The 14,946-nt window shown below is 46.0% G+C and overlaps 1 protein-coding gene across 1 annotated transcript in view; it reads right to left on the bottom strand.

The window, feature by feature from the left end:
- Nucleotides 1-14,946, bottom strand: part of UBQLN1 (ubiquilin 1) — a 512,801-nt gene that overhangs the window by 197,206 nt on the left and 300,649 nt on the right. The window contains exon 6 of the mRNA XM_085633159.1: nt 11,268-11,505. Within this exon, the coding sequence (XP_085489285.1) occupies nt 11,268-11,505 (238 nt within the window). The remainder of the gene's footprint in view (nt 1-11,267; nt 11,506-14,946) is intronic.

Raw genomic sequence — 14,946 nt, 5'->3', positions numbered from 1 at the left:
CATAATGGGCACCATGTTACACCATTAATGGTTAGACTTCACTAGCTTCCAGTAGCCAAACGCTGCACATTTAAGCTGGGATGTATCACCTTCAAGGCTCTCTATGGCAACAGTACGGCATTTATATCCTCTCGGATTCAGCGCTATGTCCCTCTTCGGGACCTCAGGTCTTCCCATTTGAATCTGCTGGCCATCCAGTCCTCTAAATGGGAGAAACTCAGGGGACTAAAATTTGAGGTCCTGGCTCCTCAATTCTAGAATTCTCTCCCCCTGGAGATTAGATCTCGGACCTCCAATGCACAGTTTAGGAAACAGTTAAAAACCTGGCTGCTCCGACTAGCATATGACTAAATCTCCCATGCGGCAGCTCCCCCTGGACTCTAGCACCATGAAACCGCTTGGTGTACGTGCACCTTACAAGACCCTTTAACATAACATGTGATGGAGTTTCTCCTCCTCCTTCGAGGGGTCAGGCAGACTGAAGAACGCCCGTAAGGTGATATTATGACTGAAGTGGAATGTGTCACAATGTTACCCGAGAAGGTTGCTCATGTCCAGTATGTCTGGGAAGATGGTGGTGTACAGCCTGTTGACACAGAGCTTGACGCCCACTCACTCACTGTGCAGATGTTATGGCGATGAGGAACACCGTCTTGAGGGTGAGAAGCAGCAAAGGACAGCTCTGAAACAGCTCAAGGGAAGGCACATCAAATATCTGATGACCCAATTAAAGGTCCCACTGGAACATGGCAAAAGGAGAGAGAGGAAATAGATGTTGCAGGCCTTTCAAAAAACGCATCACAACTTTGATTTAAATAACGAGGGCTGGTCCGGCTACCGTAAAAAGGCAGAAAGGTACCCTTTAACCATGCCCAGAGCAAAGCCTTTTTGGGTGAGGAAAAGAATAAATAAGAAAATATAAGATAACTGCCAGGAATTGCTTAATCAGTTGTCTGCCGCACCACTCCACAAATGTGTCCCAATGACAGGCATACACGGACTTTGCTGAGGGACGTTTGGCTGCCAAGATGACGTCAACCATCTCCGTAAGAAGGCTGAAGGTGTTGCTGCTCAACCTACAAGCACGAAGGTGGAAAATGTAAAGCCTTCGGTGCAGGTGCCACAGCAGATCCTCCTGGACTAGCAGCCTGATCATGTCCAGGAGCTCAGGATACCATACTCTCTGTGCCCAATCTGGGGCCATTAGAATGACTCAGGCCCAGATAGTATTGATCTGCAGAACTCTGGGCAGGAGAGAGACATGCAGAAAGACATAAGGAGTCCCGAGCTCCACTTTAGGCAAACACATCTTAAATTAGAGGCGTCCTGGTAACTCCAATACACATAACTGCCGACATTGCGCATTTTCGGCAGTGATGACTATATCGAGCCTAGGTTCTCTATATTAGTAGAGAAGACCTTGCGCCACCTCCAGGTGCAACTGCCACTGACGATCCACTAGGTGTCGACGGCTGAGGTCTTCTGCCTTGGAACTAGACAATCCTGGAATATTCCACCACTTTCCAGAGAAATAGTGCCTCTTGACACAGGGTCCATGACCCCACCCTCGCCTTTTTGTTGCAATACCACATGGCGCTGGTGTTGTCAGTAAGTACCTGTACCAACCTCCCTTTCATGTTATGTTATATTTATTTCTAAAGCACACGTTTACCCAGAGGTGTCTTGGCGCTAGCTCGACTGAATCCCGATGGATGGAATAAAGATTTTCAAAGCAAAGCGAATTGCCCTCAGCTTCAGTAGGCTGGTATGAAGCTGGGACCAGTGGCCTCTGATCTGCACCTCTCTCAGGTGGCGGTCCCAAAGCAGAAGTAATGCATCTGTCACCCCTGTCAGTTCTGTGTGGGGTAGGCAGACCTAACTGCGACCCAGTAACCATCACTATAGATCTTCCACAGTCTCCTCAGAAATTTGGTCGGAGACGTACCCTTGATGTTGGGCCCACTGACACTTCAGATCCCACTGCAGAGCCAGTGTATGCCACCTGCTGTGCATTACCAGCAAGATGCAGGAGGCCATCAGTACCAGCAGCCTCAGAGTAACACTCATTGAAATCCAGGTCAGAGGCTGAAATATCGGATTCATAACCTGAATGGTCTGAACTCTCCCTTCCAGGGGAAAGACACGAAAACGAACTGTGAACAGAATGGCTCAGATAAAAGGGAGCATTTACAAAGTCAGCTGTTACTTCGGCACATTAACAGTGTACAACAAAGATGACAGACAGTGCACTGTGGTCCAGAGGTGATGGACGACTAGCTGGGGCGAGCCCATGTTCAACAGCCAGCCTTCGAGGTAGGGGAAGATTCGGATCCCTGACCGCTGAAAATGATCTGCTACCACCATCAATTTCATGAACACCAAAGGGTCACTGGTGAGATCAAAAAGGAGCACAGCAAATTGAAACTTCTTTTTTTACTACGGACCACAACTAACACCGATGGGCCTTAAGGGTGGGTATATGGAAATAAGCAGAACCTACGACACCACACAGTCACCAGGGTTGAGAACAGACAAGACCTAGGTTGAGTGAGCTTTCTGAATTTATCCTTCAGAGGAAGGAGTTGAAAGGGCGCAGGTCTCCGTCCTTCTTTGGCACCTGAAAGTAGCAGGAATATTAGCCACAGCCCACTTTCTCTCTCAGGCACCCTCTCAACAGTCCCTTTGGACAAAAAAGCTTGCACTTCTTGCCGTAAGATGGACAGATGGTGAGATGGTCCTACGTCAGTCGTACCAGGGATGGTGGAAGTTGCTATGGAGCAGCCACAAATGAAAGGCCGTTCTCCTTCTGGACAATTTGCAGGAGCCACCTGTCTAATAAATTTGGGCCCGCTAGCCCGGTAAGAATTGTTGGATCCTTCCTCCAACTAGGTGGCTGTGCTCAAATAAGAGCACGCTAAAGGGTTTTGGCAGGTGGGGCCACAAGATAGGCAGAAGACTGATTGGCGCGCAGTCCCTGACCACATTGTCGGATTGTGCATGGCCTCAGCTGGAAAACTGCTAAGCACCTAGGATGCTGGATCTGCTGTCTGTATGGGGTATTTCTGCTGAAACCACCAAAGGAATGGTACTATGGATGTGGCAGATGAGACGGGGCAGATAAGCCCAGGGAGCATGCTGTGGGTAACAAAAAGGGTAAGTTACTTACCTGTAATTCTAGTTCTCTTCCAGGGGTATCCTCATCAAAGTCATAAGCACTGAATATTCCCGCCCATGTGCGGGGACCCCGGAAATAATAAAATTATATATGTAAAAAACATACATATATACAGCTCTGTATATGTATAAACATATATCATTTTTTCCAAGCAAATGCAGCTCCCATAAAAGGCTAGGCAATGTAAATATACACATCCAATAACACACATATATCTATATATATATATAAAGGTATAACAATACACCCAAATCTCTTTTTTTTTTTTTTTTTTTTTTAATGAGGTAAACACTCATGAGAAAGCAAAAAAATAAAGAGAACAAACTGTGGAAAAACACAGATGTATAACACATTGCCAGCCTGCAGGCTGCATTGCAATACAATACCATAGAGACTAAAAAGCCCTGTACAGGTAAAAACTGGCACCGTGCCTTTAAGGCAGCCCTGACTTCCATATCCCATCATGCCTCAGGGGTGACAGTTAGGTCAGTTGTTCTTTGCGGGACCGTAGTCCTAAACACAAAGATATACCTTTTCCATAATGAATAATACACCTCTTCTCATTTGCCTGGGGAGGTGGGTGGGTTGCTTATGACTTTGATGAGGATACCCCTGGAAGAGAACTAGAATTACAGGTAAGTAACTTACCCTTCTCTTCCAGGGGATCCTCATCAATAGTCATAAGCACTGAATAGAGTAGCAAGCTCCCCTTCCACCAGCAGGCAAATGAAACTAAGGTTGCATCACCCATGGAGAAAAAGAATCATGAAAATGATTATGTTTGGAACAGATTCCTCAAGGAGGCTTGTCCTACTTGAGTGTCTGCCCTGGTGTCCGAATCCAGACAATAATGCCTGGTAAAAGTGTGGACAGATCTCCAAGTGGCTGCCTTGCAGATCTCGGAGAGTGGGACATTATTGAGAAAAGCCGCGGTAGCCGCTTTTCCTCTTGTCGAATGCGCTTTAGGGCGCGCCCCCAATGGTTTCTGAGCCAGTTGGTAGGCCAAAGTAATACTAGAAACAATCCACCTAGCAATGGAACGTTTGGATGCAGCAAAGCCCATACGGACAATCCCATAGTTCACAAACAATTGGTCAGATTTCCTGATATTCTTAGTCCTATCTAGGTAGAATTTCAGGACCCTTCTGACATCTAGAGAATGCAACGCCCTCTCTGCCGGAGAGGAGGGGTTGGGAAAAAAGGTTGGTAAGGAGATGGCTTGGTTTACATGAAACTCCGATACCACCTTGGGTAGGAACGAAGGGTGAGTTCTCATCACCACCCTATTTAGATGAAAAACAGTGTAGGGTTCTTTAGAACAGAGGGCCTGTATCTCACTGACCCTCCGTGCTGAAGTGATGGCTATTAAAAATGCTGTCTTCCATGTGAGGTGCTGTAGGGTAGCCTTATGAATAGGCTCAAAAGGCGAACCCATGAGTTTTGACAGAACCAAGTTTAGCTCCCAGGAAGGAGAGGGAGGTCTAACAGGGGGATAGACTTTCTTGAGCCCTTGCAAGAAATCCTTCACTACCTGCACTTTAAAAAATGACTGCTGTGAAGGCGAACGCCTGTATGCTGTTATGGCTGCTAGGTGAACCTTTATGGATGAAAATTTCAACCCTGCCCTTGCTAAATGTAGAAGATAGGGCAAAATTACATCCTCCTGGCATTTAGTGGGATCATAATGATGCTGAGCACACCATATATAAAATCTTTTCCACTTACAGAAGTAGGAGTGTCTTGTAGAAGGCCTCCTGGCTTCCTTCAGTATGGACATACACTCTCGAGGGAGGTTCAGATGGCCATACTGGAGGACTTCAGGAGCCATGCTGTTAAGCTCAGCGAGGGAAGGCTGGGATGGTAAATCTTCCCCTGCATCTTGGATAACAAGTCCGGTCTGCACGGCAGCCGCTTGTGGGGGCGGATCGACATGTGTAGGAGATCCGTGTACCACCACTGCCTCGGCCAGTCCGGTGCTATGAGTATCATCTTGGCAGATGAATTCTGTAGCTTGGTCACCACTTTGGGAATTAGTGGGAGAGGCGGAAAAGCGTACACAAATGTCATTGACCAATTGATCAAAAGGGCATTCCCTAGGGATCCTGGTCGATGGTATCTTGAGGCGAAGCCTCGGCATTTTGTGTTTTGCTCGTCCGCGAAGAGGTCCACTTGCGGGCGCCCCCATTCCCCGAAGATGTCTTCTAACACTTCGTCGTTGATTACCCAGTCCTCTGGCTCTTGAAAATGCCGACTGAGCAAGTCTGCTTGCACGTTGAGTTCTCCTGGTAGGTGCACCGCTTTCAATGAGATGTTCCTTGCTAGGATCCAGTGCCACAGGGACTGAGCTTCCAGCGAGAGCGTTCTGGATCGAGTACCCCCCTGCTTGTTCAGGTAGTACATTGTGGTGGTATTGTCCGTCTGTACTAGAATGGTACTCGTCGTTATCGCAGGTAGGAACGCTTTGAGGGCTAGGTGGACCGCCCTGAGCTCCAGCATGTTGATGTGGTACAACTGTTCGCTGCTGGACCACCGTCCTTGAGTTTGCAGAGTCCCAAAATGCGCACCCCATCCCTGAAGGGATGCGTCGGTGATTAAGGTCTGAGTTGGGGGCTCTTGATGGAAAAGAATCCCCACTTGCAGATTCCTTGGCTTCAGCCACCACTTGATTGACTGTTTGGCTGCAGAGGAGAGGCAAACCTTTTCTTCCCACAGAGAGTTCCTTTGATCCCATTTGTCCTCGAGATCTTGCTGGAGAGGACGCATCCTTAGCCTGGCATTGGGCACTAGGAAGATGCAGGATGCCATGGCCCCTAGCAGAGATGAGATTTGCCTTGCCGACGACAGATTGCTGGTCATAATCTGTCTGCCTTTTAGCATAATGGATGACTGTCTTTCCTCCGAAGGAAACACTTTTCCTACTACGGAGTCTATAGTTGCACCCAGGTAGTGTATTCTCTGCGTTGGTGAAAAATTGGACTTTTTGACATTCACTCTGAGACCCAACCTGCGACATAAGTTCAGGCATAGCGACAGCTGTGTCCGCACATTCTGTGGCGATGAGCCCTTTATTAGCCAGTCGTCTAGGTAGGGATAGACGAAGACTCCTGCGCGCCTCAGAGCAGCCGCTACTACTGCCACGCATTTTGTGAATACTCGAGGAGCTGACTTCAGGCCAAATGGGAGGACTTTGAACTGATAGTGAGCGTTGCCTACCACAAACCTGAGAAATTTTCGATGATTCCTTAGGATGGGAATATGGAAATATGCATCCTGAAGGTCCAGTGAACACATCCAATCGCCCATCCGGAGAAGAGGATATATTTGGTGGAGCGCCAGCATGCGAAATTTTTCCTTTCTTATGTGCTTGTTCAGTATCCGTAGGTCTAAAATGGGTCTGAACTCCGCCTTCACACTCCTCTTTTGGATGAGAAAATATCTGGAGTAAACTCCCTTTCCTCTCTGGTTTATGGGCACTTTCTCTATTGCAGATTTGAGTAGTAGCGTCGCTACCTCTTCTCTGAGCTGCTTTAGATGCTGGGATGACTTGACAGGAGGAATCGATGGGGGGTGACTTCTGAAACGAAGCGAGTACCCATGACGCAGTATATTGAGTACCCACTTGTCCTTTGTTATTGTCTGCCACTCTGGAAGATGATGCGCAACACTTCCTCCCACCGGAGCGGTGGACAGCATCGGAGGAAGCGGTTTCTCATTGCTTCCCCGGTGCTTTGTTTCCAGCATTAGACTGCCTGTTGTTACCTCGTCCCCTGGATGGCTTGCGGGACTGGTATTGCTGTTTCTTTTGACCTTGCTGGTCCTGGTTCTTTTGCCAATGAGGGGTTTGAACCCTCTGTTGGTAATTGCGCCTGTCATTTCCCTTGCGGCGTCGAAACTCTTTCCTCTTTTCAAGCCCAACTGCTTTCATGGTCTCCAGCTCTGCTTTCATACGGGCCATTTCCTCGTCTGCATGGGACCCAAAAAGAGAACTACCGGAGAAAGGCAGATTTAAAATTCTTGCCTGCGCTTCCGGTTTCAGGGCCGTCAATCTAAGCCAGGATGATCTTCTGGCTGTGACTCCATGTGCATATTCATGCGCTGCCAGTGTTGCCCCATCCGCCGCTGCACTTATGATCTGGTTAGAAACCAGACTCCCCTCATGCAAAATCTCTTCAAAGTCCCGTCTGTCCTCTGATGGAACTTTTTCAACGAACCTCTGAAGAGAGTCCCATAGTGACCTATCATAGCGCCCCAGAAGCGCCGAGGCACTTGCCACCTTCAAGCTTGAGGATGCTGAGCCGCAAACTTTCCTCCCCCAGGAGTCTTGCGTTTTACTGTCCTTATCTGGTGGCACCGTTGAAGAGCCAGCTACTGCATGCGTCTTTCTGGCAGCGGCGGTGATGACAGAGTCCGGTGGAGGATCTGTTTTAAGGAATAGCGGATCCTCCGGAGCTGGACGGTACTTTTTTAGAATTCTCGCCGGCGCCGTTTTGGTGGTTGCTGGCGTGAGAAAGATATCCATAACCGGTTGTAGCAAACCGGGGACTAATGGCAACAACGGGCGTGTCACTGTGCGCTCATGAAGAGTTTCAAAAATTATGGATGTGGTGGTCTCCTGAACCGGCATAGGGATACTTAATTTTGTAGCTCCTCTACACAACACTTCTTGAAATGTAGAAATGTCATCTACCGGAGATACCCGAGAGGGTGGCGTCTCCGAGAGTGTCGGTGAATAATCCCTTTTGGATGATCTGGAAGAAGGGGAGGTAGAAGGGGTCCTACGGCGCCTTCTCTCTGATCTGGTCGACTCTCTTCTGAGGGAGGCAGACCTGGATCGCCTTCTTGGTGCTCGAGAGTGACTTCGGGATTCTCTTTCTCGAGATCTTGGTCTGATCGGTGTCGCTGGGAATACCACGCCCCTTATTCTTGTTAGCGATGCCTTTATTGTGTCTGTCATAGCAGGGTCCTGAGGCATCTCCCTTACGGGACTTTGAGGCACAGCATTGTCCTCCTCCTGCGAACTTTCTCTTGCAGGAACTGGAGATTGATGTACAGGCTCTAGTGATGCTGACCTTGAACCTGAGCCCTCTGATCCTGAAGGCGAGATAGAAATGATACGCGGTGACTCCGGAGCTGTATATATCAGTCTATGAGGAGATTTTCGCCTTGAGACTGGTCGAATTGTGAGGCGAATATGTGAAACCTCCTGCGTACCCTCAACAGAGGGCTGCCTCGACGGTGATAAGCCTATCACCGGAGATCTTTGACTCGAATCTTCGAGGCTCCGAGCTTCCTGTCTCGACGTCGAGATTACCTTCGACGGAGGCTTCATGTACCTCACCAAAGCTTTGGAGACCTGTGAGGACGGAGGCACCTGCCTCGACGTCGACTCCGACGGAGGCCTCTGCCTCGACGTCGACTCCGACGGAGGCCTCTGCCTCGACGTCGACTCCGACGGAGGCTCCTGCCTCGACGTCGACTCCGACGGAGGCTCCTGCCTCGACGTCGGCCCTGACGGAGGCGTCTGCCTCGACGTCACTCCTGACGGAGACTTCTGTCTCGACGTCGAAAGCTCCGACGACGTCGAAAGCCTCCTCGCCATCGAACGATGTTTCCTCGACGGCGATCTTGATCTTGACGGCGATCTTGGTCTCGACGTCGACTGTGGAGATCGTCTACGTTCTTCTCGCGACGTCGAATGATGTCTCGCCGACCTCGACGTCGAACGATGTCTTTCTTTCGACGACGAACGATATCTCTGTGCAGACGTCGATCGATCTTCTCTCGACGTCGACAGATGCTTCTTCGACGTTGAACTATGGCGCCGAGTCCTCGACGCCGAGCTTTTAGACGCCGTCGACGTCGAACGCATCCTCTTCGACGCTGAATATAAAGTCGACGTCGATTTTCTCTTTGCAGCATGACTTCCCCTTGACTCCTCACCTCTCAGCGACGATCCCGCCGCTGGAGTCTTCGACGCCGAGCCCGACGTCGATGGAGAGCAAACAGGGACCAACTGCTTCGACGTCGACCGTTCTGCTAGGCCATACAGCCTAATCCTCTCCCTCTCCTTTAAAGTCCTTTTGGAAAGGTCTTCACAATGACGACATGTTGCTGGAGAGTGAGAGTCCGGCAGACAGATGATACACACCTCATGTGTGTCTGACGCAGCCTTCTTTTTTCCACAAGATGGGCATGGAACAAATAAAGAAGGCATTTTTCTGACAAAATGGTTGAAAAATCAGTCAGAAAAACACAGGATACTGACTTCCTCACAGAAATTGTAAGAAGAAGTCCAAAAAAAATCTTAAAGTTGTTATAATTCTTGACTAAAGAGTCAAAAAAGAAGAGAGCTGAATTCCAGGGTCCTGACTGAAGGAGCCGGAAAGAACAACTGACCTAACTGTCACCCCTGAGGCATGATGGGATATGGAAGTCAGGGCTGCCTTAAAGGCACGGTGCCAGTTTTTACCTGTACAGGGCTTTTTAGTCTCTATGGTATTGTATTGCAATGCAGCCTGCAGGCTGGCAATGTGTTATACATCTGTGTTTTTCCACAGTTTGTTCTCTTTATTTTTTTGCTTTCTCATGAGTGTTTACCTCATTAAAAAAAAAAAAAAAAAAAAAAGAGATTTGGGTGTATTGTTATACCTTTATATATATATATAGATATATGTGTGTTATTGGATGTGTATATTTACATTGCCTAGCCTTTTATGGGAGCTGCATTTGCTTGGAAAAAATGATATATGTTTATACATATACAGAGCTGTATATATGTATGTTTTTTACATATATAATTTTATTATTTCCGGGGTCCCCGCACATGGGCGGGAATATTCAGTGCTTATGACTATTGATGAGGATCCCCTGGAAGAGAACTGTGGGATACTAGATCTGCCTTGGGGAAGTGAGACGCTAAGCGGGTCAGATGGAGATGGTTGGGCTGGAACAGAACGAGCTTAGTCAAGTTGGTACCGACTGAGTCCGAACCCACAATGAGCACCTCGTCATACAGCATCGGTGGAGTCGGCGTCCACACCCTGGGAACCAGTGTGGATCATGGATCTGGAGTCAGTACAGGAGCCTGTGGAGGCCCAGTGATGGGTTCAGAAACTGAGTGAGAACCTGCCAGCCTTATCCAAGATGGAGTGCCTCTCAGGTGCTTGAGGTCTGGAGGTGTGCTAGAGGGAGTCCGCAGGGATGCGAAGAGTTGGAGCATGGCCTTGCGGAACACTTCAATCAGCCCCGGAAACTCGGGTTGTGTCAGAACCAGTTACAGGATGGACTCTGACATCGATCAACTTTGTTAGATAGATCAAGTGGAATGGTGAAGCCCATGAATGGTGAAGCCCATGTGCCTTCTCAGGAGTACATGAGTGAAGGGGAAGGACCAGAGTCTGGCTTGGATATTTCATGAAAGTAACAATGAACGACCTCAGGATCAACTCCTGCGACTTCTGGACTGGAAATGGGATCAAGACCAACTGTTGGCTTCACAACAGTTTCACCCTGCGGTCCTGTATGGCCTTTCGGTTTACTGAAGAGCAGTCACTGCAGGCTTGGGAGTCAGGTACCACAAGCAACCCTGATTAGGATCTGTCACAGACATTTGCTTCAGACAGTCTTTACAAGATTTAAAACCTGTTTTGGGAGGTGACATTTCATTTGCTCACTATAAGTTGAGGTAAGAGGATCTCAAAGAGAATAATGGTAGCTCCAGACCTGCGCCTGGTGCTGCTGAAAGATAGGAACCAATGTCAGAGCGAGTGTGGTACCTTTATCAGTCCTACATGTAATTTCCAGAACAGAACGTTGTCAGTGCGGAGCCACACAGCACACACCACTGGTGTGCAGACAAATGTTCAAAAGTTCCGGATCGAGTCTGATGCCTGCGTAATATTCAAAAGGAGAAGAATCTGTTGTTAGTAATCTCCATCAGTTTGTATTGTCATCACCTCAACATATAGGCATCACTGCAAAATACACTCTTTATAGCTTTATTACTTTTGTAATCAATGTTAATATCCTTAATGAAAAAGCAATAAAATTAAGTACATGTAAAACAAAATTGCAATAGGTCACCCATCCTTACCTCCTAATCCAGAAGTTAAATTTGGTATGGTAGAACTTTGTCCTGTCGTGACTCCACTGGTGGCACTACCACCAATGCCTCCATCACTGCTCACAGGTGTACCAGTTGTTGTAGAAGCCGGAGTAGTAGACTGAGGAGCCCATGGGTTTGGTAAAGGATCTCTGTTCTCTGTGCGTGAAGGTTGATTAGCTAAGTTTGCTCCATTGCTCACCAACGAAGCAAAAGGGTTTCCGCCAAACTGCAGAAGAATCAGAAAAAGAAACGGCAGTTACACATTTTGAACCAGACAGCTAACATTTGCAATCACAGATCAATATAACAAATGTGCTTTTAAATATTATACATACATACCCATTTTAAAATTACTTTCATTTGTATAGAAAACATTGCTCTGCAACTCAATAAGTATCAACTTTGCTAAACTGGTAGTCAATGAAGTAAAAAAAGAAAATTGCGATTCTACTGTCAGTCAGTCAGTCAAATACACTTTATTCGATTTATAACAATCATAAAAGGCATAAAAACATATATATATATTTAAGATATAATACATTTGCTACAATGAGAAATATCCTGTCATAAAAATGTAAAACAATTAAAACTTCATTGGATCATAAATCGGGGTACATTATTTAAATGTTATCCTTGATGCCGCTACTAGAAAATTGGCAACACAAAATGTAATGCGGACACTACTTAGAGATTGAAGAAAAACTAAAGCCGGCCTCACATGCGGGAAGCCCGCCTCCTTCAGTATTGGCAATAAATATTTCTTTCTGATGACCAGAAAATGCCCGCAAAACATAGTAAAATGCATGGTATCTTGGACTGAGAATTGGTCACAAGTACAAGGTGTTGCTAAATCAGGTTTGGCCCAGGTTGAATAGTTACCCAAATAAAAATGAATTAAATTAAATCTGAATTTTACCAATAAAAACCTATGAAATGGCTTGGTAACAGTTACAAGGTATTGTGCAAGTGAGTTAGAGCCTATTAACATATAATGGGATCTCACAGTCGGTTTCTGCAGTTCCATTTCCTCCCGGGATAATCTGGTCCTTTCCATGAATAATTTTTTAACCAGGCTCACATCCACCTTCCTAATGCCAGATGGTTCTAAGAAGAGGTCCGGGCGTCCCAATTGTGCAAAGGACTTACTCAGGTAATCTAACCACGGTACCTTTTTAAAGTGGTCCAGGGACATTACATCAGCTAAAATGGCATGATTGAGGGTTAGTTCCTTATTGAGCCAGGTCTTTAGCCAAAATGTTAACGGCACCAGGTTTAGTCTGTCCGTGACATAATCAAGACCCACCTCCGCATGAATTGAGAAAGTCGGGGTCGATTGGGGCACGGACAACAGAATTCGCAAAAACCTGTTTTCCACCCTCTGGATGGGGTCCATATGTGCATAGCCCCACAGGGCAGAACCGTACATCGCGATAGCGATGCATTTTGCATTATAAACCTTTAAGAGGGTTTTCATTGGCCTAGCTCCCAGTCTTTTAGTAAACCCCACGAGTGCCCCAGTTGATCTGGCCACTAATAAACTTTTTCCCAAATCCGTGGTCCCCATGTGCCCCTCTCATCGAAGAGCACCCCCAGGTACGGGAAAACTTCCACTCTAGAGACAACATCACCTTTATATTTAAATATAGTTTTCATTTTGGCCTTGTTCCTATGGAGTCCAACAACCATAGTGTGAGATTTTTTAGCATTCACCTTGAGGTCTAGCCTGTCCATGAATGCCCCAAAGGCATCCAATAAATGCTGCAGGCCCCTTCCCGTACGAGCTATGAGGACAGTGTCTTAACAGTGGACTATGCTCCAGCTCATATATTGTATAAAATAATATGCTGCAAGTTGAAATACCTATGCATTTCAAGTAACAGCTTTTCAAATGGAATCTTCAATTTACTGCAGATAACTAAAATGATGAAATTCTCTTGGGGAATTTTGCAGTCATGCTCTATAGGTGCCAGGTGGCACCAAACAATGTTTCCCGAAGAGAAGGTTTAAAAATAGAAAAACATTGTCGGGGAAGGGAGGTTCGAGGACGATGAGTAAACCTGCAGGAAGACATTGAGACAGATTTGCAAACTACAGGTGTGCACATGGTGAGTTCTGTTTTCGATTGACAGATGAGAATATCCAAGTCGACATATGCTTACTAATGAGCATACTTTTCTATCTGAGCAAGTGATATATTGGGAAGATAAACGGAAACAGAAAATAAAAGTAGAATAAAGGGATAGGAAATTAATGACAAAGCAAATTGTTTTCAACTTCCCGAAAAGTCACAATTTTGTTTAATGCACCAAATAATTGTTTAGTGGGTTGTTTCCAACTCTACCATCAATTGTACAAGTATTGTCCTCCATCTGATTTATCCTGAAATGCTACAGCTATAACTATGCTGATGACATGCATTTCCTACTCAAACTTGAAAAGTCATCAGATCTCGATGCCTGTATCATCAACAATATCTGCAAACAATTGATCACTGGATGTAAGCAAACCGAAAGAAGCCAAATACCTCCAACATGGAGATACTAGAATACAGTGCATGGGGTAACTATTATCCTTCAACCATGTGTCCACAAGAAGGGATAGCAACATCCTACTCAGCCAAAGCGAGAAATTTGTGAGAGACTATATACTTCAACCTCTTTTTTTATACCCCAGAGAAATGATAGTTTGGTTTCCTGAAAGGTCCATGATACATTGCCTTAGTTTGCCAGTTTCACTATGAGAACAGACTATACAATGAAGGGCCACTGCTAATACACTGAGTAGGAAGTTTGCGGTATACTATGTAGAAAGTCCAGACGAACGTTATTGGCTTACAGGGCTTAAATTATTAATCCCACATGCTCTCTTTTGTGGTAGTGTGGGCAAGCAGTTCAGGCTTATCAGAGGGTAGTGTTAATGCATTTGTTGAACACACACAGAGCCAATAAATGACTCTCTCAAGAAGAAACACAAGATCAATTTAGAACAAGCATTTCCAATGCAATAGGTCTTGCATTATTAAAGTTTGAGCTGTTGGCATTGCTAATAATATTGCAACACCAATAGCAGCTCAAAGATTCGGAAATGTGAGACCTATTGCATTGCAATTGTTTTTATTTTTTATTTTTATATAGTACGAACTTGAGTGAAAGGTGTGTATTTATGTTGCATTGAGTAAAGTGTAATTATGTGTTGTGTTATTATGTGGCACAGAGTGGTATTGTGTGGAGTGTATTTATCTTGCATTAAGTAGAGAGTAATTATGTGACGTGCAATTAGGTAGTACTGAGTGGTATGTGGAGTGTATTTCTGTTGTATTGAATACAGTGTAATTATGTGATGTGTAATCACACAACCACACACTCAACCACACACACACAACCACACACAACCACACATACAACCACACACCCAGCCACACACAACCACACACACAACCACACACAACCACACACACAACCAAACACACCACACACACCACAAACACAACACACACACTCAGCCTCCATCGTGGCCATGTCCCTAGGCAGTGTTTTCTATTGATTTATAGATGATTAGGAGCCACTTAAAACTTCTTAGTTCTAGCTTCAGTGAGGACCTTTTGATTTTACAAAAAATATATGTATGATAATAATGTATTTACTTATATGGGATTGCAGCCATCCCT

This window comes from Triturus cristatus, chromosome 2_1 (genome assembly GCF_964204655.1).
Source record: "Triturus cristatus chromosome 2_1, aTriCri1.1, whole genome shotgun sequence".
NCBI classification, from domain to species: domain Eukaryota; kingdom Metazoa; phylum Chordata; class Amphibia; order Caudata; family Salamandridae; genus Triturus; species Triturus cristatus.
Note: the sequence above shows the minus strand (reverse complement) of the source record. Positions and strands in the feature narration are given on the sequence as shown.